The sequence below is a fragment of the Myotis myotis genome, unplaced genomic scaffold, assembly GCF_014108235.1.
Source record: "Myotis myotis isolate mMyoMyo1 unplaced genomic scaffold, mMyoMyo1.p scaffold_m19_p_34, whole genome shotgun sequence".
NCBI classification, from domain to species: domain Eukaryota; kingdom Metazoa; phylum Chordata; class Mammalia; order Chiroptera; family Vespertilionidae; genus Myotis; species Myotis myotis.
In genome coordinates this window covers 2022380-2043528 of record NW_023416340.1, presented here as the reverse complement: position 1 = coordinate 2043528, position 21149 = coordinate 2022380, and the positions used below count along the sequence as shown (strand labels likewise).

Genomic DNA, 21149 nt, shown 5'->3' with positions numbered 1-21149 from the left:
GTAAGTTCATGTTCAAGAAAAATATTTTTATTAAAATGTTCTATTATTTTATGTTAACGATGACTCATTTACTTCAGCCCTTTGTATTTAGCATGTCTCTATCGAAATAAACGTACGTTCCTATGAAAATTGAAGCTTTTGTTTCTTTGCGGCCCACGTAAACTTAAACCTTGTTTATTTGGCCTGTGTTAGCCTTTGGGTTTGACATGCTTGTGCTACAATATGGATGAATCTTGAAAACATTATGTTAAGGGAAAGAAGCTAGGCACAAAACCCCACATAAATTTAATTTAGTTTATATAAAATATCCAGAACAGGCAAATCCCTAGACACCAAAATAATCAGTGGTGGGAAGGGCTGGGAGGGGGGCCAGAGTGAATGGAGAGTGACCGTCAATGGTTACAGAGCTTTTTTTTTTTTTTTTTTTTTTAAATATATATATATATATATTTTTTTCTTCCTTTTTTTTTTTTATTATTAGTTAAGGTATTACAAATGTGTCCTCATCCCCCCCATTAACCCCCAACCTCCCCCCCTTTTAAATATATTTTATTGATTTTTCACAGAGAGGAAGGGAGAGAGATAGAAAGTTAGAAACATCGACGAGAGAGAAACATCGATCAGCTGCCTCCTGCACATCTCCCACTGGGGATGTGCCCGCAACCCAGGTACATGCCCTTGACCGGAATCGAACCCGGGACCTTTCAGTCCGCAGGCCGACGCTCTATCCACTGAGCCAAACCGGTTTTGGCTACAGAGCTTTTTTGAGGTGGTGAGAAATGTTTGGGAATTAGATAGTGGTGATCAATGCATTTTATTGTTATTATGGGATTTTTTTAGTCAGAAGACAGGTCGAGCTATTCCCATAATAACAATGCATTTAGTATACTTTGTGACTGTACTAAAACCACTGAATTACAAACTTTGAAATGGTGAACTTTACTGTATGTGAATTATATCTCAATACAACTGTTATTTCAAAAACAAGTCATTAGAAAATAAGAAGTCTGACAAGTGAAGGGACAGAACAAAAGAAAGTCCAAAACCAGACCCGACAGCAAAGAGGTGCCTAGTGTGTGATAGCGCCTTTCAGAGCCACGGGGGAGGATGGAATCATTTCACCCCAAAACCGATCACCCAGAAACGGTGAAAGCAAATGGCTTCCCCTCTCTGTGCTTCAGTTTCCTCATCTCCCACTCTGACATGATCACAGCTACTCAGGCAATGACTGGGGATATTCAACGACTAAAGCGACTGCCTGGTGCCTGGTGCAAGGGAAGCCCTCAGAAAAACAGTCGCTGCCTTCACAACAGGCCCAGAATGGAGAACCACAGCATCTTAGAGTGACCGGTGGGGACAGCTCCACGGAATCCTGGAGTCTCAGGATGTCAGAACAGGAGAATCTTAGAATAATACATGCGTAGAATCCTGGAATCATCGAGCCACTGAATTGTAGGCATTTGAGAGCCAGAAGGACCTCGGAGACCATCTGTCCCGTGATTTGCAAGTCTGGAGATTTTAAACTAACAGTAACAACAACAACAACAGCAGCAGCAGCAATAACCATGGCAGCAGCAGCAGCAGCAGCAGCTAATGGTGTTTACCATGTGCCACTCACTTTTCTAAACTTTCATACAGCAACTTACTTAATCCTGGCAACAACCCAACAAGGTATGTACTATTATTATCATCACTTTATACAGATTGGAAAATAAAGGCACAGAGAGGTTCAGTAACTTACTCAAGGTTACAGGTACCAGATAGTGAATGACAGAGCTAGGATCTGATCCCAGGCCAGAATCCACATTCAGATTCCAAGGCCTTAGCCCCAGAAATTCTGGGTCAGGGTGGGGACCCTGGAGTATATATTGTAAGCTACCTAGATAATTCAGATACTAGCAAAGGCTGAGCATCACCCGTTTAGCAAAACTGGTGGCAAACTGGTGGTCCTTAGGCCATAGCCAGCCTATAGCCACACAGTGTTGCTATATGGCTCTGTATATATATATATATATATATATATATATATATATATATATATATATGATTGATTTCAGAGAGGAAGGGAGAGGGAGAGAAAGACAGAAACATCAATGATGAGAGAGAATCATTGATCAGCTGCCTCCTGCACGCCCTCTACTGGGGATAGAGCCTGCAACCAGGCATGTGCCCTTGACCGGAATCAAACCCTGGACCCTTCAGTCTGCAGGCCGGTGCTCTATCCACTGAGCCAAACCAGCTAGGGCGCCACACGGTGCTTCAAAATCGAAGCTGTCCTTTAAAAAATCAGCTGGTTTCAAATATTTCTGGCTTCTTTTGAAAAATTTGGAAGATGTGGCAACCCTATGTCCACATTCCCAAAGGGCAAGTATCAAGTGTAGCTGAGCAGCAGCTGCCCCCTTAAAGGGTGGTATTATATCTCTATGATGAAGCCTTGGTCCTCAATCCTTCACGTTCCCTTTCTGAATCCTGGAGGCATTTCCATTTATAATCCCTGGTTTGGCCCAGCTCCCACACGGTAAAGAAAGGGAAACTGAGGCTCACAGAAAGGAAGAAGACCCAGAGTAAGTAATACAGCAAGTCCAAGGAAAAAGGGAACAGCCCGACCTGTCTCCTAACTAAAAAAATTCCCATAATAACAGTAACAACAGCTAACATTTTTTTTGAGTACTTTCCATGCATTAGGCATCCATGCTAAGCGATTTTCAAACATCAGTGAACATGAACTACCACCTTAAGCGGGTACCATAATAAAGCCCATTGTACAGATGGGAAAATGAGGCACGGAGAAATCAAGTCACTTGCTCAAGGTCACACAGGCCAGAAGTGTCAGAGTAAGATTCAACTCTACATCGGACTCCAGGGCCCGAGCCTGCAGTCATTGTCCCCCTCATTCCGTGGGGTCCCGGAGTAATAATAAGGCAGAGGAAAAACCCTGCTTCTAGAAACCTTCGACTCCACGGTCTCAGAGTTCCTGTGGATTAGGGGGTGGGGGTGGGAGGCTCAGGCACAGACGGTGCTGACCCCATGCCCCCTGCAACATGAACAAACTCTTGGTGAACCCAGGGTCCCTTGTGGCAGCGACCAAGGTGGAGGGAAGAGGCAATACCCTCGCTTTCCTGCAAACTGTGGGTCAGCTGCTGGTGGGAGAGGCCGGCGGGGCGAAGGGAGCGGAGCGGATTCAGCACCAAGGACAGCGACCGCGCCGCAAGCCCCGCGGTCCTTTTTTGGGGGGGACGCTCAGCTGGGCAGCATTCTTCCGAGGCTCTCCCGCCACCGTTTCCCCCACGAGCTTGGGGAAACGCGGTCCCCCACCTCAGAGCAACAAGAATGACCAAGACTTCCAGATGCCTTTTGCCAAGGCCCTCCATTCGTTTCTAGGCAGACATTCAGGAACCCTCGCAAGCGGCCTGTCCGCCGCCCAGGGCTTCCGGCCCCTCTGACACCTCGCGTGCAGGACGATGGGAGCGGGAGCGGGGAGAGAGAACGGACATGCGCAGCTCGCCCCGCGCGCCCCTCCGCCTGGGTCCCTGCGCTCCAGACGCCGCAGCCGCTGGGGGCTCCGCAGCTGCCCACCTGCCGCACCGTGGTCATGGCAACCGGGGAGGCCTGGGAAGCCATTGGTCCGCTCCCAGCCACGCCCCTGGCGGCCGCCGCTTCCCCGGAACTGAGACGGCGGAGTGACGCTGACGGGAGCGCTCTGTCGGAGAAGGACCCGCCCCTCGCTCGCTAACGAAACATCCTTTCTCCAAAATGGTGGCTGCCCCCGTACAATAATTCACGGAGAGAGGGAGTATGAGAGGCTCAGCGCCGCGGGAGGTGGACGGGCTGTCGCTGAGGTTACTTCCGGTGAGGACCGGAAGTGGGAGGCAGGTTGCCGGGAGAGACAATGGGATGAGATGGGGGCGGAGAGGCTGTGGAGGGTCCCAGGAAGGAGGGGGGCGCAGGGGGTTGTGGGCCAGTGGTCTGCAAACTCATTAGTCAACAGAGCCATATAGCAACAGTACAACGATTGAGATTTCTTTCGAGAGCCAAATTCTTTAAACTGAAACTATATGGGTAGGTACATTGTTATTAACTTCATTAGGGTGCTCCTAAGCTGGCCTTTGCTAAAAACGTCCTCAATCTGAGGGGTCGACCTCAGCGAAGGTACCCCCACTTCTTCTAACGCCACTTCTTCAAAATAGACTCGCCCAGGCCGGAAACCGACTTCTGCGCATGGGCCACGAAGTTTCAATCGCCTGCACGTGGTATTTTGTGGAAGAGCCACACTCAAGGGGCCAAAGAGCCGCCTGTGGCTCTCGAGCCGCGGTTTGCCGACCACTGACCTAGACCGGAAGTCTGGAGTCCCCAGGCGGACTCCCTAAGAGTAATAATACTAACCACGGCCGTGTATTCGATTGCCCAACATGTGATCAACATGAACCCTTTGAGCCCCATAACCATCCAGTGATGGGAGAAGGTGTCACTTCCCGAACCGCACCAGCTGTACAGAAACCCACGCTGCCCCGTGCTGACCTGCTTGGCTCTGTCGGGGTTCATTGTGGTTTGGGGTTGAAGGATGTTGACCACCTCAGGCTTGGTCATCGCCTGTGGGATTTCTCGGACCTTCTCGGCGATAAAGCTGTGCACGGCGTTCAAGGCCTCTGCCGTGCCCTGCACCAGGCACACTCGCTCTGTGGTTCCTGTTGAGCAAGGAAGAGACGGGCCCCGGTTAATGGCAAGAGAAGAGAAAACGGAGGACCTGGGAATGTGGGGTCACATGGTAAGCCGGTGGAGCTGGCACGGGCTCCCGGGCCATCGCGGGCAGCTGGGGGAGTGAGTGGAATCCCTGTTTTGTAACCTGCACTTCACGGCCCTCCCCTCCCCTAAAACAACCCGAGGGGATGGAAGAATGATGCTTAAGTGCTTGGCGATGCCCACAGCAGCCCTGGGCAGGGGAGACAGGGCTCAGCTGCCTCTTCCCAGTCCTTGCTGGCTCCCGGTTGCTTTGGCAACCATTCACTCACTCCCCCCCCCCCCCCTTCCAGAAGCGGGAGAGCTCAGGCCTGCAACGGTTGCCACAGTAACTGGAACCCCCTTATCGGTCTGGCTGGCCGGGTCCTCAGCCCACCCCCAGGGGGACGAGGGATGAGGCCCTGTTGCCATGGCAACCCCTGAAAGCCTGCAGCGAGGGCCTCTGGGCTTTTGGAGAGGATGGGGAAGGGTTGGGGGATGGGGAGACAGAAGAGAGGCCTGAGTGCCTGCCTGGACCCACCAGATGGAGGGCTGAGGGGTGGGGGAGGGCATGGGTGTGGACACAGGGGAGGGCAGAGGGGGTCAAAGGCAACTCATGGGAGCTTAGGCAATGGGGGACTGGGTGCCTTTGCTGGAAATTCTCCACATATTGGCTCTGGTTCTGACCCAGGCATCATTGTGTCATTGTGTGTGTGTGTGTGTGTGTGTGTGTGTGTGTGCATGTGCTGGGGGGCAGTGGGGAGAACTCTGGGTGGTGTTGGGGTAATTCTGTGGGAGACACACACTGGGTGACACTGTGAGAGCAGTGTGTGTATATTTGTGACTCTGGTTGAGTGGTGTGTGTGTGTGAGCACACGCGTGTGTTCACTTGGGGGCAGGACTGGGTAAATGATCTTTATCAGAGTATGTGTGTATAAGAGAAAGGGCAGAAGAGATGAGAGATAAACGGACTGCATGACATAGTGATTCCAGGAAAGGAGTTTGTGTGTACTCTTGTATGTGAGAACGTCGCTGTGATGTTCAAGGTTAAGTACACTGTGAATTTGAAGGAGACAAAGAATCTCAGGAAGCAACACTGAGGCTATACAATGAATGTGTACCACTGTAACTGTATGCCAGTATGTGTGTGTGCCTATATGTGTGTACAGGTGTGTAAAGGAAAGAGACAGCCTGACACCCTCGTGTTCAAAACACTATCTGAATGACGGGTACGTGGTATGAATGTATAGGCGTGTGACAGTGTGTATAGGATATAGACAAGACTATGACTGATGTGTGTGTAAACATGAGAAAGAGACCTACAGGCAGACCCAGGTGTCAGGATGTAAGACTGTGTGGGGGACTGTATGTATTACAGCCAAAGAAGACTCTGCTATGAACGGGCCGGTCTGACGATGTGAGCGCCTGGGTGAGCTGGCCCTGTTTGGTGCGTGGGGCTGTGTGTGTCTCTCTGGTGGGACTCCGTCTGTAGGACCAGTTAGCTCCCTGGTTTTGAGTGTGTGCCAGGCTTCACGTGACTGCCTGTCTGGGACACTGGGGCGCATGTCCAGTGTCCTGGGGGCGTTCTCACGCAGCGTGCTGGTGCTACTGCTCTGACCCCTCGCTTGCCACCTCGCAGCCTCGCAGGCCAGTCTTGCCCTGTGCGGGTGTCCCTGTCTTGGGTCACTTGTGCAGTTGACATCCTCCATCTCCTTTGGGCCGCTGTTCCTCACTCTGACCCCCCCCCCCCCCCCCCCCAGAACAATGGCTTGGTCTGAGCCAAGGGTGAGTCAGCGTGCAGGCTGCCTCCGTCTGGGTGTAAATAGGAAAGGGTGTGGGTCAGGGTGGGAACTGGGGGGATTCGGGGCGGCCCCAGGGAGAGCCTGGATGAAGTGGCCGGGTTCTCCATCACTGCGGGGTTTCTCTCCGGCTCAGAGAGTCTGTGATCTCCCCTCCCCTTGTGGTTCTTAACCCGGGTCCGCAGGGCTTTTACGGGGCCCAGTTAAACTCGGTGAGACTGTCCAATAATAACAGCTGGTGCTTACATAACACCCGGCACCAGGCGCCGTTCTAAGCACTTTATATATATTTGTTCACTTTAATATATCAGACAGGCGACATTATTATTCCTGACTTACTGCTAAGGGCACTGAGGCACAGAGGAGCTTTGGGGTTTGTCCACGTTCACTCATCCCGGAGTGAAAGATCAGGGTTGTGAACCCAGGTGTCTGGCTCAGAGTCTGATTTTTTTTTTTTTTAATCCTCACCCGAGGATACTTTTTCCATTGATTTCTAGAGAGAGTGGAAAGGAGGGAGGAGGCGGGCAGAGAAAAAGAGAGAGAAACATCGATGTGAGAGAGACACATCGATTGGCTGCTGACCCTCCCCCCACCCCGCATGTGGAACTTGCAACCGAGGTATGTGCCCTTTACCGGGAACTGAGCCCTTCAGTCCACAGGCCAAAGCTCTAACCATTGGGAAAACCGGCCAGGGTAGAGTCTGAGCTTTTAACCACTGAGCCACATGTACTGAATTTTCGGGGTGTGAAATATGTGTGGGGGGGGGAGGGGTTGGGGGGGAAGAGAGGCATAACAGGATTGCAGTTTTGCTTCTTTTTTTTTGTTGTTGTTGTTAATCCTTTCCCGAGGATATTTTTTCCATTACTTTTCAGAGAGAGTGGAAGGGAGGGACTGGGAGAAAGAGTGAAAGAGGGGTGGGGGAAGAAAGAGAGAGAAAGGAGAGAGAGAAGCATCTATGTGAGAGAGACATATCGAATGGTTGCCTCCGAATCGGGGGTGGGGGGCAAACCTGCAACCCAGGTAGGTGCCCTTGACTGGGAAGCAAATCCAGGAGCCTTTGGTGCACCGGCTGATGTTCTAACCACTGGGAAACACAGGCCAGGGCTGCTTTTGTATTTTTGACAGTAAAAAAGGATATGTGTGAATTTATTAAGTGGTCACTTAGGATTTTGTCCTTTGGTGCAAATATATTATAAATCAATTTTTAAAAATCGTGTGTGTCTGTTTTCCTTCTGGGATAGGGGCCAGGGCTTCAGATGGATGCTCAAATTCAGGAGGAGTTTCGAATCACGAGGGTGTCTGGGTGAGTGCGCAGGAGTCTGTGCGGCTTCGGCCAGGGACCTGACTCTCTTTCTGGGTCTCAGTGTCTCCATGGATGACCCGAAAGGATTAAATCTGGGGTTTGGGGTTTCCTGTACCCAGGAGGGATCCCCCTTTGCGTTCTGCCCCTCCCTTGAGGTTAAGGGCCACGTAGGTGTTATAGTAGACACACAAGTGCAGTGTATGTGTTCATGTGGGAACCTACTAGGCCTAGCAGAACCTTTCCATTTCTCTTCTGCTCTCTACGCTTCAGCCAGACTGAATAAACAGCCCTCTACCTCACTCACTTATAGTTATTGTTCTGGGCTCCTCCTCCAGGAAGCCTTCCTGACCTCCCCAGGCTGAGTCGAGTGCCCCCTCTGAGCGCTCACCATCCTCTGGGCTTCCTCACCTCGCCCTGACCACTCTGGATCACCACTTATGTTGGGTCTGTCTTCCATACTGGGATGTGAGATTCGAGAGGGCAAGGCTGGGCACCTCAGTCATGGCTGTGTCCCCATCTCTGTCCAGCACAGGATGGCATAGAGGAGCTGCTCAGAGAATGTGTGCTGAATGAATGATTGAAAGGGTGTCAGCCAGAAGCAGAGGGAAGTAGCTATTTGTCTTGAGCAGTAGCATCTTGTGTTCCCGTGGTCCTGGGAAGTCCTAGGGACAGGACTCGGGTAGAGTGGCTGGGTGCTGTGTATGAGTCAGGAGCTGGCACAGGCCATATGATCTGGAGCAGGGAGGGAGGCTGGTCGCACGTCCAAGGACCGGGGACAGACGCTGGCTTATGTTTGTTTGAATTGTATTTATCCCCGGAGAGTCAATGACTGTCCCATCCTCTGGGGTTCCCAGCTGCCCGGTCTGCGGGGTGTGTCACTGAGTTGGGAGGGGATGATGACGTGTCTCATGTCTCAGAATGTGATTCAGGGGCAAGAAACCCAGTGTCCTCGGATGCATGTCCCAAGCAGAGGTCTTATCTGTCTCTTGTGGGCTGGAGGGGCCTGGGGGCCACTGGGCCAGGGGAGAAGAGAAAGGGGGGGCTTGCCTGGTTCCCTGGACTGTTCTCTAAACCTCTTGCCAAAGCTGCTTACTGCGGGGGAGGGGCAGAGAGAGAGAGAGAGAGAGAGAGAGAGAGAGAGAGAGAGAGAGAATGAATAAATGTGTCCTGACCCTGGGCTCCATCTCTGGTGTTTGACCTAAAAAAAATCCAAGGGGATTAAGGATGAACTAGAACCAGCTGGGGCAAATGTGCGATAATTGGGGGGCTTCCCTGAAATCCTAGATGCCCAGCATGGGCATTGGTCCTGGGAGGGAGACATGCAGGGTGAGAGGTATGAGGGGGATTAGAGAGAGCGGAGGGGCGTTGAAAATGTATGGCTGTGGGAAAGCAGACAGACATGGAGGAGAGGCAGAAGAAAGTCGGGTTTGGAGAGAGGACAAGATAAAAATGAAACCACGCAGAAGGGAGCTGAGGCGTAGGAAAAGGAGAGAAACATAAAGGCAGCGATGGGCAGGCGGAGGGAGGGAGGAGTGAGGGGCATCCCCAACAGAGGCTGACCTCATTGAGGGGTGCTACCGAACACTGGCTGAATGGGTGATTGGACAGATGCAGTCGGGAGAGCAAGAGAAAGAAAAAGGGGAGAATATGAGAGGTGGGGGGAAAGGAAAAGATGGGGAGTAGAGATGGGAAGATAGAAAGGGAGGGAAAGCAGAGGGGAGGGAGAGGGAAAGGCAGAGACGGACGACAGACAGACCGGATGAGAGGCTGAGAACAAGATGTGAGGGACAAGCCAGCAGAGCCAGGGGAGACAGAGAGGGGCCGATGGGACTGGAGTCTAAGGGAACAAAAGGTGGGAAAGTCAGAGATAGAATGAGAAAGAGACAAAACAGGCAGAAAACCAGTGAGACTCAGAGTGGGCAAGATGGGGCGACAGAGAAACCCAAAGGGACAGAGTAGGGGGAACAGAGTGTGTGTGTGTGACAAGGATGGCTGGCCCCCAAGCCCCAAGGAGCATCCTAACACCTGCCTCCCTGCCCCTCCGCGCAAGCTCCTCCAACTGACCCAAAGGGGCAGGTGTGTGGGAAGGGGCACATCTGCCAGCACATCATGCAAATGAGCTCATGAATATGCAGCAGGTCCATTGTCTGGCCCTGCCCCCACCCCCATCTGCTCTGGGCCTGGCCCCAGGGGCTGAGAGCAGCTCTGTCCTCAACCCCCCCCCCCGCCCCCCACTTAGGGGGAGGGGAGGTCCCCCACCACTCTCACAGTCCCTGGGGCAGCTGCTCCCACTCCTCCAGGGCCCAGGTGGGAGGGATGGGCAGAGTCCTGGCAGGGGCTTACCCGGATAGAAGTCTTTGGACTTGGAGAGCTTGATGGTGGCTCCTGTCTCCTTCTGTAGCTGCACGATGGTTTGCCCGCCCTTGCCAATGATGGAGCCCGCTGCGTAGCTAGGGATCAGCACCTTCAGGAAGTATTCACCCTCCTCTGCAGGGGCACACGGCGGGAGGAGAGTCAGGGGGAGGGGAGTGGCGGAGGGGTCTTCACCTTTCGGGGTCCCCCTTCTTCAGGTGCCAGCACGGGGTGCCCTAGGAAACCACTGGGCTCACGGTGACTAACATACAGGAGCAATGACCATGAGGACAGCAGAAAGGAAAATAATGATCATTCATTCACTCGCCAGTAGTCACCGAGCACCTGCTGTGTGTTTAGCACTGTGCTGGCCAAACAGCCACGAAAGAAGCAAACTCCCTGATTTCGCGCATAAAATGAGGCCGCGAGGGTTTTAGTCGTTAAGCCAAGAGCTTGCACAGCTACGTTCTCCTAAGGGGGGGACAGACAGCATGGCTGTCAGACGGTGGTGAGTGCGAGGGAAACAAAAAGAGGCAGGAAAGGGCTGGGGAGTGGAGGGGCTGCGCTGTCAGGTCCGGCAGCCAGGAAAGCCCTCCCGAGAATGGGGCTTTCTCTGTCAAACACGCTGCAGCCCTACTATGTGCTAGAGCTAGACTCTCTCCCAAGCACTTACAAAAGCCAGTTCCTCTCATTTTCACACTGATGCGGCGAGGGAGGTACTTTTAAAAAACCCATTCTCGTTTAGGCCGATGTTGCCAAGGGTTGCGGGTTCGATTCCCAGTCAAGGGCAAGTATCTAGGCTGCAGGTTTGATCCCTGATCCCAGCCTCCGGTCAGTCGGTTGGGGTATGTGTGGGGAGGCGACCAATTGATGTATCTCTCTCTCCCCCTCCCTCCCACTCTTCTACTCTCTCTAAAAATCAATGAAAAAATATCCTCTGGTGAAGACTGACAACAACAACCCCCCCCCCACACACACAAAACACACACACACACACACACACACACACACACACACACACCCACCCATTCTACAGATGAGAAACAAAGGTGAAGAAAGCGCCCCCGTTTGCATAGGTGACAGGGCTGAGATCCAGGGTCCTAGCTCTGAACCATGCTATCCTGTCCCCCGGCTGTGGCTATTGGGAGACAGAGCAAGGACAGAGGCCCTGGAGCGGGGTTATGCCTGGGTTGTTTCAGGGAGTGCGGCGGCCGGTGGTTGGGGTTGAGTGAGAGTGGAGAGTGGGAAGAGATGAGGGCTCAGAGGGGTGGTGGTGGCGGGGTGTTCAGGCTTGTGGCCCACCGTGACGTCTTTGGTTTCTACCCAAATAAGATGGGCGCCACGGAGGCCTCTGAGCAGAGGAGGGATGTGCTCTGACTTAGGTTGCCAGATCCCTCTGGCACCCAGGAGGGGAGCAGACTGAGAGCAGCCAGGGTGAAGAGCTGGGAGCCCAGCGAGGAGGGGACTGCAAAGGCCTGGGCAGGAGGTGATGGCAGTTTGACTGGTGGAGGCAGCGAGAGGTGAGAGGGAGGCGGCCGGATTCCAGAAATGTCCTCAACACTCATACAGCCCTGGCGCTGTGCTGCTTGGCAAGGTTGAACTTGTCCATTCCTCGCAACCTGCCAGTGAGGGGGGTAGACGAGCCCCATTTTTACAAAACAGGAAACTGAGGCACGGAGGGACTCAGAGACGGAGAGGCACCAGCTCCAGGTCACCAGCCCAAGGGCACCAAGACAGTTAGTTGCTGGGCTGAGATTCAAATGCGATTCTGCTTGGTTCTTGGCCCTCCCTTGTTTAACACCCTCCACTGCCCGTGGCCAAAGGCCAACGCGTTCAAGGACAGTCAGTCTCAAGACCGGAGGTGCCAAGGTGGTGCCAAGGGTGTCTGTGGGGCTTGGCCATTCTTTGTTATGGCCATTTCCTTGGTCATGGATAAAGCTCTTGGTTAACGCAGTCTCAAGGCCAGTGCCTTGCCTCTCCTACCTTCTAACCAAACTGTTGACTTCTCAACCGAAGTCCCTTGGTGATCGGGCTCGCCCACCTTTCCAGCTGCAGGTCCTGGTCTTTCTCTATGGGCACTAGACATACTTTCCTTTCTGTTCCTCCAACATTTCTTCCTCCGTCCCACCTCAGGGCCTTTGCACATTCTCTGTGTCTGCAACTCCCCTCCCCCCAATGAATTCCTTTTGTCCTTCAGATCCCCACTCAAATGCCTCTTAACTCTTGGAAGCTTTCCTTAAACTCTGAGGAGGGGATGTATTCAGAGCAATGTATCACCGAAGCCCACTGTGGGCCATGCACTAGAGCTCACCCTGGTGTCCCAGGGACTGACCGGTGCCCAGCAGTAGTAGGCATGCAATAAACATGGGGGTGGCGGGGGGGTGGGGGTGGGGAGTAGGGGGACAGGGGAGGGGGGAGCCAGGTCGTCCTGTCTCCAAAGCTTAAGGTTGTAAAACACCTCCCAAGCAAAGGAAACCTATTTTCAATGTTCTCCCATGAAACTCCAACATTCCAACATTCAGATAAGGAGAAACTGCTGGGAAAAATGGGAGCAGGGTCAGGGCCTGGGAGCCCTGCCCATCTCTACCTGGTCCCTTAGGATGGAAGGTTCTGGGTTCCCCGATGTGCTAAGGTGGGGTGTCTGAGGGTGAGGGGTTGAATGTGGCTGTGCCTGCATTGGGAGGGGGTCCAGAATGAAGGGGTTTCCCTGAGCCCAAGGCAATCCTCTTAAACTTGCCTAATCAGACCATTAAGCCTATTAGGTAATTGGCTCGCCCCAGGGTGCCTTCCCATCCATCATCCCAGCCCTCCCCCCAATTCCCTTTCTCCCCTGGGTTCCCAGAGGTGGCCCCTTGTCTGCCCTGCCCCTAAACCTGGCTCAGAGATGAGGGCTAGTTCTCTACCTCCTGGAAGGCTCAGAAAGAGGGTTCAGTTACAGGGAGATCCTTCCCCTCTCACTAGGGCTCAGTTCTCTTTCGTCCTCTGACTCCAGTCCCCATCTTCCCTCCAGCCAGCTTCCCTCTTGAAGAGAGAAGATATTCATCTGCTCTGAAGAAAACTGGTCCCCACCCCATTTCCTGTGCCCTTTCTCATACTTCCCAGGTTTTGTCAGAATTCCCATAGGAAATGGCAGAAACAGCCCTAGACTGAGTGTGAATTTTGTCACCGATAGCCCGTGTGCCCGTGGGCCTCAGTTTTCTCACCTGTAAAATGGGGACATGATAGTGCTACCCCACAGGGCTACTGTCAGTAATAAAATGATAAACTGTAAAGTACTTAGGATGGTTTCAGGCACATGGAGCACTTGAAAAATGTTAGATATCATCATATTATTATTATTATTATTATTATAATCCTCACCTGAGGATACATTTTTATTGATTTTTAGAGAGAGCGGAGAGAGAGAGAGAGATGTGAGGGAGAAACATCTATTGCAGTGATGGCGAACCTTTTGAGCTCGGCGTGTCAGCATTTTGAAAAACCCTAACTTAACTCTGGTGCCGTGTCACATATAGAAATTTTTTGATATTTGCAACCATAGTAAAACAAAGATTTATATTTTTGATATTTATTTTATATACTTAAATGCCATTTAACAAAGAAAAATCAACCAAAAAAATGAGTTCGCGTGGTGTCATAGGTTCGCCATCACTGATCTATTGATTGCCTCCTGTATGTGCCCTGACTGGGAATTGAACCTGCAACCTTTTGTTGTATGGGTGATGCTCCAACAAGCTGAGCCACCCTGGCAGGGCAATTATTTCTATTATTATTACGTGCTTCATGAATATAAGTTCTTATCACAGTGTCTGACACATGGAAGTGTTCTCTAAGTGGGGAAATGAGCCTCTAAGATTTGGGGTTTTGCTGGGAAATATGAAAAGGAGGGGAGACCCCTCTTCCTCCATCACTTACCCCCTTAGGGGCTGCCCTGGCTTTTCCCTGCTTCGTGGAGGAGAAATGGCTTCTCACTGGCAGAAGTGAGACCCTGCGCCCATTCTCCTGCCTCAGTATCTCTGTGATACTCTTCGTCCTCCTGCCACCTTCTTCAATGTTGCCTTTTCCCATCCCTCTGCACTACTATTTCCTTCCTTCCTTCTCTCCCTCTTCCCTCGCTTCCTCCAACAAATCCTTCCTGGCACCCACTATATGTGCCAGGCCTTATTTTATAATGTCTTTTTCTAAATCCTCACCTGAATATATGTTCCTATTGATCTTCAGAGAGAGAAGAAGGGAGAGAGGGAGAGAGAGAGAGAGAGAGAGAGAGAGAGAGAGACATCAATGTGAGAGAGAAACATCCATCGGCTGCCTCCCCTACGCGCCCTGACGGGGGATCGAACCCGTAACCTAGGTATGTGCTCTGACCAGGAACCAAACCCACAACCCTTTGGAGCATGGGACAACGCCCGACCAACTGAGCCCCCCGGCCAGGGCCAGGCCTGGTTTTAGGTGCCGGGGATATATCATGACACAAGACAGGCAGTCCCTTTACCTTAAATCCAATCACTTTTAACATGTATGCTGTGTCTCCCCCACAAAGCGCATTCATATGAGCACACAATGGTGAAAAAACAACAAAAAAAGTCTCTCCATGGACCCCTTAAACCATCCAGGGGTGCTAGGTGGTCGCTGGATCAGACTAGTGGCAATCTGGAGCCCCCTCCTCAGCCAGTCTCAGCAGCTGAGATCTCCCACCTGCTCAAACTCCGAACTCTAGGTCCCAGGCGTCCCCATCCTGGCCACCAGTCTGGTCCTCTCTCGAATCTGCGTGTCCTTCCTATTTGAGGGCACTTCTCCCCGGGTGAGTCCCACTTCCCCGGGGAAGAAGCCAGGCCTCTATTTCCCAGCCTGCCTTGCAGCAAGGGGAGACACGCAACCTCTGCTGACCCTGGAGCCCCCAAGCCTCACCCATCCCACCCTGTTTGAATACTCAGGACTCTGCCTGTGAAAAAAGTTCTTCCTTCTACCGACGCAGAATCGCAGAATCGAGATGCCAGAACGTTCCACCCACCCATGCTCCACCCCCCTCTTAGCACTTTCCTTGGGCTCAGGTAGCTCCCTCTACTCATGCCAGGGACTGAAGAGATGCCAGCTTCGGCTCTCCTGATTCATCTGTGTCCCTCCGGCTACAGTTGCAAGTATTTCCACCTTGGGAAGGGGCTGTCTTCCCTCTTCTAGCCTTTATGAGTCTCTGGTCTCCCCCCCCCCCCCCCGCCCGCCCCTGGGTGCCCACCTCCTCAGGAGTGCTTCTGAAGGCTTCCAAACAGCGACCACCACCACCCCCCCGCCCCTCTAAATAACGTTCACCTGAACCAAAGATCTGGGGTGCTGGGAAGGAGTGGCCCTTTTTACAGTCAGAGAGTGGACCCTGAAAGGCGGCTTTGATCTGAACGGGAGGTCACCCATGCAAAGGTAGGGCTGGGGGTGTACGTTGTGGCGGTGCTGTTTTCCGTGACAGCGGCCTGGGGAAGCCAAAGCCGGGTGCTGTACCCATGGCACCTGCTCCTGCCTGGGGTCCGGGGCGGCAGGGTCACGTGTTCTGTGAGGTGTGCGGAGGCTGAGGCTGAGGCTGATCTTGTCATGGGGCGTGTGAGGGTGCTGGAGGGTACCGCCGAGGATGGGGGGACGCCAGGTCTGGGATGCCTTTCCGTGAAGGATGGTGCGCGCGTGTGAGAAGTGTAACACTACTGGAGCCGGCCCCTGAAGGGATGAGCGCCGGCAGGTGTGATGCTGACTTTGTGTGGTGACACGGTCTCTGAGTGAGAGGAAGGTGAGTGGGGAATGACTCCCTTGGGGGAATTCACCCGTGAGTGGCGGAACAGGACAGTGACATTCTCATGGCAACAACAACAACAACAACAACAACAATAATAATAAAAATACTGAATGACAGCTATTGATTATTGAGTGCTTGCCACCTGCCAGGCCTCACTTCACCTACGCAACCTCACCGAACCCGCACAGCAGCCTGGAGAGGCAGAGGGAGGACTTACGGTCCCCATTTTGCAGACGAGGAGACTGAGCCTCAGAGCAGCGAAACAGGGTGCCTGAGGGGCCCACACCAAGCACGGGACAGGGACAGGGACAGGGAGGAGACGGGCCCTGGAAGGTCCCACCCGAGCGCCCTTAACCCTGGTGCCGTTGTCTTTGTGTTAAGGGATGTGAGGGATGCCGGGAACAGGACCTGGCTGGTGTAAGCTACGGGTGGGGGGTGAAGCGTGCGTTTCTGTTTATATATGGGGGTGACAGAGGTGGGAACACGGCCAGAAGTACGGGGGCCATTCTACTGGCACCTTCAGAGTTATCATCTGTACTCGAGGGGGACGCTCTTTGTTACTGCCCCTCAGCCTGGTCATCTGCTGCTTCTAACTGGAGTTTCCAGCCACCTCTTCACCTAACGCCTCCTGTCCTCAGAGCTTCATCTCCCTCCCAGCCGCCCCTGCCTGCCAGTCATGGTACCCGGAAGCCAGTTTAACAGCCACCATCTCCTCTATCGGCCCCCAAGAACGGGGCAGGTGCCCTGGGCAAGAACTCCGTCTGCCCCGTCTGCCACAACCTGCTGGGACACCCCAGAGGAGTTCCCCAGCTCGCTGAGCCTATCCTCACCTGAAAATGAGGTTCCCTACGGTGTTTGCCCGCACAATGGAGGCAGCCTCCCGAGTTCGAATCACGGCTCAGCCTCTGATTAGCTGACTGACTTTGGGCAAGTTACTTAACCTCTCTGGGCCGCACTTTGCCGTCGGTAAGACGGATAACATAATAGAATTGTATGGATTCAATGATTTGGCCGGTACCAAATGTTTTCCATAATTTTTCTTGGCACGGCACACTGCAGACCTTCAATGCTAGCCATCATTGTAATTTATTATTATTGTTATTATTATTATTATTATTATTAATGTTTCATCTTAGATACTGGGAGAATTAAATGAATGAAATGCTGCATGTAAGGCACTAAGCAATTATACTGGTAGCTTTTATTATTATTATCGTTGTGGTCACTGTTATTTCCCAATTTGGCAGATGGTAGGAACACCGAGGCTCAGAAAAGGGATGTTGACTCAACACCCCAGTCATGAAAGTGTCAGAACGAGCCCTCACTTGCCCTGACTGGTTTGGCTCAGTGGATAGAGCGTCAGCCTGCGGACTCAAGGGTCCCAGGTTGATTCCAGTCAAGGGCATGTACCTTGGTTGCGGGCACATCCCCAGTAGGGGGTGTGCAGGAGGCAGCTGATCGATGTTTCTCTCTCATCGATGTTTCTAACTCCCTACCCCTCTCCCTTCTTCTCTGTAAAAAATTAATAAAATATAAAAAAAAGAAAGAGCCCTCACTTCTGAGATGAAAGTCTCAGACCCTTGCCCATCCCTGCCCCTGAGTGTTTCTCTAAATCAGCGGTTCTCAACCTGTGGGTCGCGACCCCTTTGGCGGTCCGACGACCCTTTCACAGGGGTCGCCTAAGACCATCCTGCAGATCAGATATTGACATGACGATCCATCACAGTAGCAGCATGACAGTGATGAAGTAGCAACGAAAATAATTTTATGGTTGGGTCACAACATGAGGAACTGTGTTTAAAGGGCCAGAAGGTTGAGAACCACTGCTCTAAACGGAGGCTTGCCCCTTTGCGTTTCCGGGCCTCAGTTTACCCGTGGGTCAATGGGAGGGGAGGAGGGGCGAGAGCCTGGAGGAGCGGTCCCTCAGGGCTCATCCTAGTTTCCCTGCTGCCGAGAGCAAGCACATGAGCCCTGGAACCCGGCACCGGCACCGGCACCGGCACCGGGGTTGACGGGTCCCAGCTCCAGCACCGATGAGCTGTGTGCCTGGGCCGTGGCTCCGTTTCCCCGAGCCTCAGTTCTGTTCATCTGAAAAAGCAGCCCAAATCACCCCCCTGGAGGGATTCATTGGGAAATTAATCCGTATCTCAGAGTCTGACTCAGAGTAGGGCGCCAAGGGCTCGGGCCGGACCACCTTCGGCAGAAAGGTTGTGCTGCTCTGAGTGCACTGCTTTGGAGCCTCTCAGCCCCTTTAAGAGAAGAATGGGATTCCCCCTCCCCACCGCGGGGGGCGGGGCTGGACTGCCTGCCGGGCCGGGCTCTGGGGCCACCTGGGTCCCTGACCCTCTCAGCGACTGGGAATGGCAATGGGACAGGAAGGAGGGAAGGAAGTCGGAGGGGCCGTATTCATGTGTGTGTTGGGGGTGGGGGAGCAGGAAGAAGGACAGGAAACTCACTCCCAACCCCTCCCCCAACTTCCCTTTCCTCCAATTTCTGCTGGACACCCTCATAGGCGGCCAGGGGGTCCCCGATTCCTGTCCCACCTGGACAGGGGTGGGGGGAGCACTGGGATAGAAGGAAGAGACTCAACTGTGTTAGTCTGGGGGGGGGCGGGTGGGGGAGGTCCCCACCCGACCCACTCCAGCGCCCGGCAGCCTGGCAGTGGGAAGAGAAGGTGCACCCTGCCTGAGGCCATCCTGCTCCCATCCCGAGGAAAAGGCTGGAGGAAGCAGAGATTTTGGCCAAGGTGACCGCCAGGAGGGGCCTCTCTGCTCTGGGGTCTCCCCTCGTCCAGGGCTAATGGACTGGGCTCAGAGGACCCCCCGACTAATTGCTTGCTCCTGAGACACACACCTAGCGCCCCCAGCATGTCTTTTATTCTCCCGTACACATCCCTCTTCAGGTCACACACAGGGACGGCCCCTCTTCTGTGGTGTCACACACACACTCCCTTGACAACCACACACAATCATCCCCACCTCCCCGGTGTCACACACTCAACCATCACACACACACACCTCTCCCCTTGTTACAACTATACACACGCTGGCTGTCACACACGCACCCTTCCCTGCTCATACCCCTTGGGTGTCATATGCACATGTTCCCTGTTCCCGGTTCACCCCCGGAGCCCCAACCTCTCCCTCGTCATACACCCACCTCCGCTTGTGGCACACACCCCCTCTGATGTCATTGTTGCACACCTCCATGTGTCACACCCAGCCACAGCCTCTCTGGAGTCACACCCACACCATTTTCTGGTCACATACCCTCACCCGCTTCTCCTGGTCCCACCCCACCCCAGACACGCCTGTGTCACATACTGAACTGCCTCCCCCTGATCCGCACAGCCTCTCATGGCTCACACCCAGAGCCAGCCCATTCAGCGTCCCCCACACACCCGCTTGCATGTCACACACACCCTCACTCCTCTACCGCTGCCACTTTTGGGGTGACATGCACACACTTTTCCTTGTTACACATACCAGGGTCTCAAACATGGATCCCAGCCCCTCTCATCTGCCCTCTCTCTTACACAGACACACACACATACACCCTCTTTCCTGCCGTATCCGTGATCCCTAATGCCACACATTCAGGCCTTACAGGGCCCACACGCACACATGAATACACACGAACACACACACACACACACACCTGTCCCAGCCACACATTCTCCCACCTGGCTCTACACACCCACCCTTTCCTCCATCTCACCAACACACCCACCCGCTGGTGCCCACACACAATTCCTTCCGCCGTGGCCCGCACATGCCTCCCTCCAGGACACCCCTGCTCAGGACATCCCCAGGGAGGAGATGGAGAGCTCCGAGCCCACAGGCCTCCGCTCCTCCTTCCCCTCCCCCCGCCAGGACGCGCCAGCCGGGAACACCCCTGCCCCAAAGGGTCACATCACACACCCCTCAAGGACACGGACACCGGCTCGGAGGGACCCGCGCCCCCAACCTTTGCGCCCCCCCAAGGACACTTACCACCCCCTCCCCCCCCAACTCCTCTGGTCGCAGACAAAGCTCCCAGCCCCGGGCCGCGGCCAGCAGGGGAGGGGGTCCGGACTCTCCCCAACTCCCCTCTCGGTTCCGGGGCTAGGGAGGGGCGCTTTTCCCCTCCCTAGAGCCCTTGCACCTGCCAACGGGGGAGAGAGGAGGATGGAGAAAGGCGAGGCCCCCTGCCCGCTCCCCCACCCCGAGCGCAGCCCCCTCTCACCTCCCGTGTTGCTGCGCTTGGTGCAGACCACCTCGGGGGGCGTTTCGAGGGGCCTCTTGCGGGAATCCGGGGCCTCGGGCCCCAGGGGGGGGGCCTGGGGCGGCGGCTGCTGCTGCTGCGGCTGCGGCGGCGGCGGCGGCGGCTGCTGTGGCGGCGGCGACGGCTGCTGGGGAGGCTGGGGTTGCGGCGGCGGCGGCGGGGGCGGCGGCGGCTGCGGGGCCGCGGAGGCCGTGAAGAGGCCGTGCACCGCGCCGGCGGCCATCATCCTCATGGTGGGGGGGGGGGGGCAGAGGGGAGAGGGGAGGGGGAGGGAAGGGGATGTGGGAGGAGGAGGGGGCGGCGGCGGAGGGATGGGGGAGGGGGAACCCCGGAGAGGGAAGGAGGGAGGGAGCTGGTTCTGGGGGGCTGACAGAGACAAGAGAACGGATGTGAGCCGTATGGGAGGGCCCAGGGGGTCTCCGATGGGGTCCGGAGGAAACTCAGGGGTGGGGTCTCTCTCGAAATCAGGGAGCCCGGGGACTGGCCGCGCCACTGGAGGGATGGGGCTCCCTTCTTGGCTGCCCCGGGAGGAGGGCCGAGCCCCCCAGACCCTGCTCGGGGCGGGGGGCCGGAGCTGGGAGGCGGAGGCAGCCGCTAGTGGGGACGTGGGGCTCGGCGGGCACGGGTGGCAGCGGCGGCAGGGCTGGCGGTGGCTGCTGGACCAAGCATCTTCTTTCCCGGAGGCTCCCACCGCGGCCTGGCCCCGCCCACCCACGCAAGGCCACACCCATGCCGGTCAAGGCCACGCCCCTCGGGGCCCCCATTGGCCTGCCCTGGAAGCCTAGACCACGCCCCTATGTGTTGGCCACGCCCCTCCCACCGCTGCCGGAGGGACTCAGCTTCCCCAGGCTACAGTGGGACCCCGGACTCAGGCAACACATCCCCACCCCTCGCCAGTAAAGCACGGTTACTGAGCACTTGCTATGTGCTCGGTCCGGTT

At 54.6% G+C, this 21149-nt stretch overlaps 1 protein-coding gene across 1 annotated transcript in view; it reads right to left on the bottom strand.

Moving 5' to 3' along the window:
• The window catches only part of NOVA2 (NOVA alternative splicing regulator 2), a 31944-nt gene extending 11503 nt beyond the window's left edge, over nucleotides 1–20441 (bottom strand). Inside the window, exons 1-4 of the mRNA XM_036302854.1 lie at nucleotides 20391–20441; nucleotides 20171–20345; nucleotides 10162–10305; nucleotides 4519–4685 (exon numbers count right to left, since the gene is read on the bottom strand). Coding sequence (XP_036158747.1) covers nucleotides 4519–4685; nucleotides 10162–10305; nucleotides 20171–20345; nucleotides 20391–20441 — 537 coding nt within the window. The remainder of the gene's footprint in view (nucleotides 1–4518; nucleotides 4686–10161; nucleotides 10306–20170; nucleotides 20346–20390) is intronic.
• Between the last annotated feature and the right edge of the window lie 708 nt (nucleotides 20442–21149).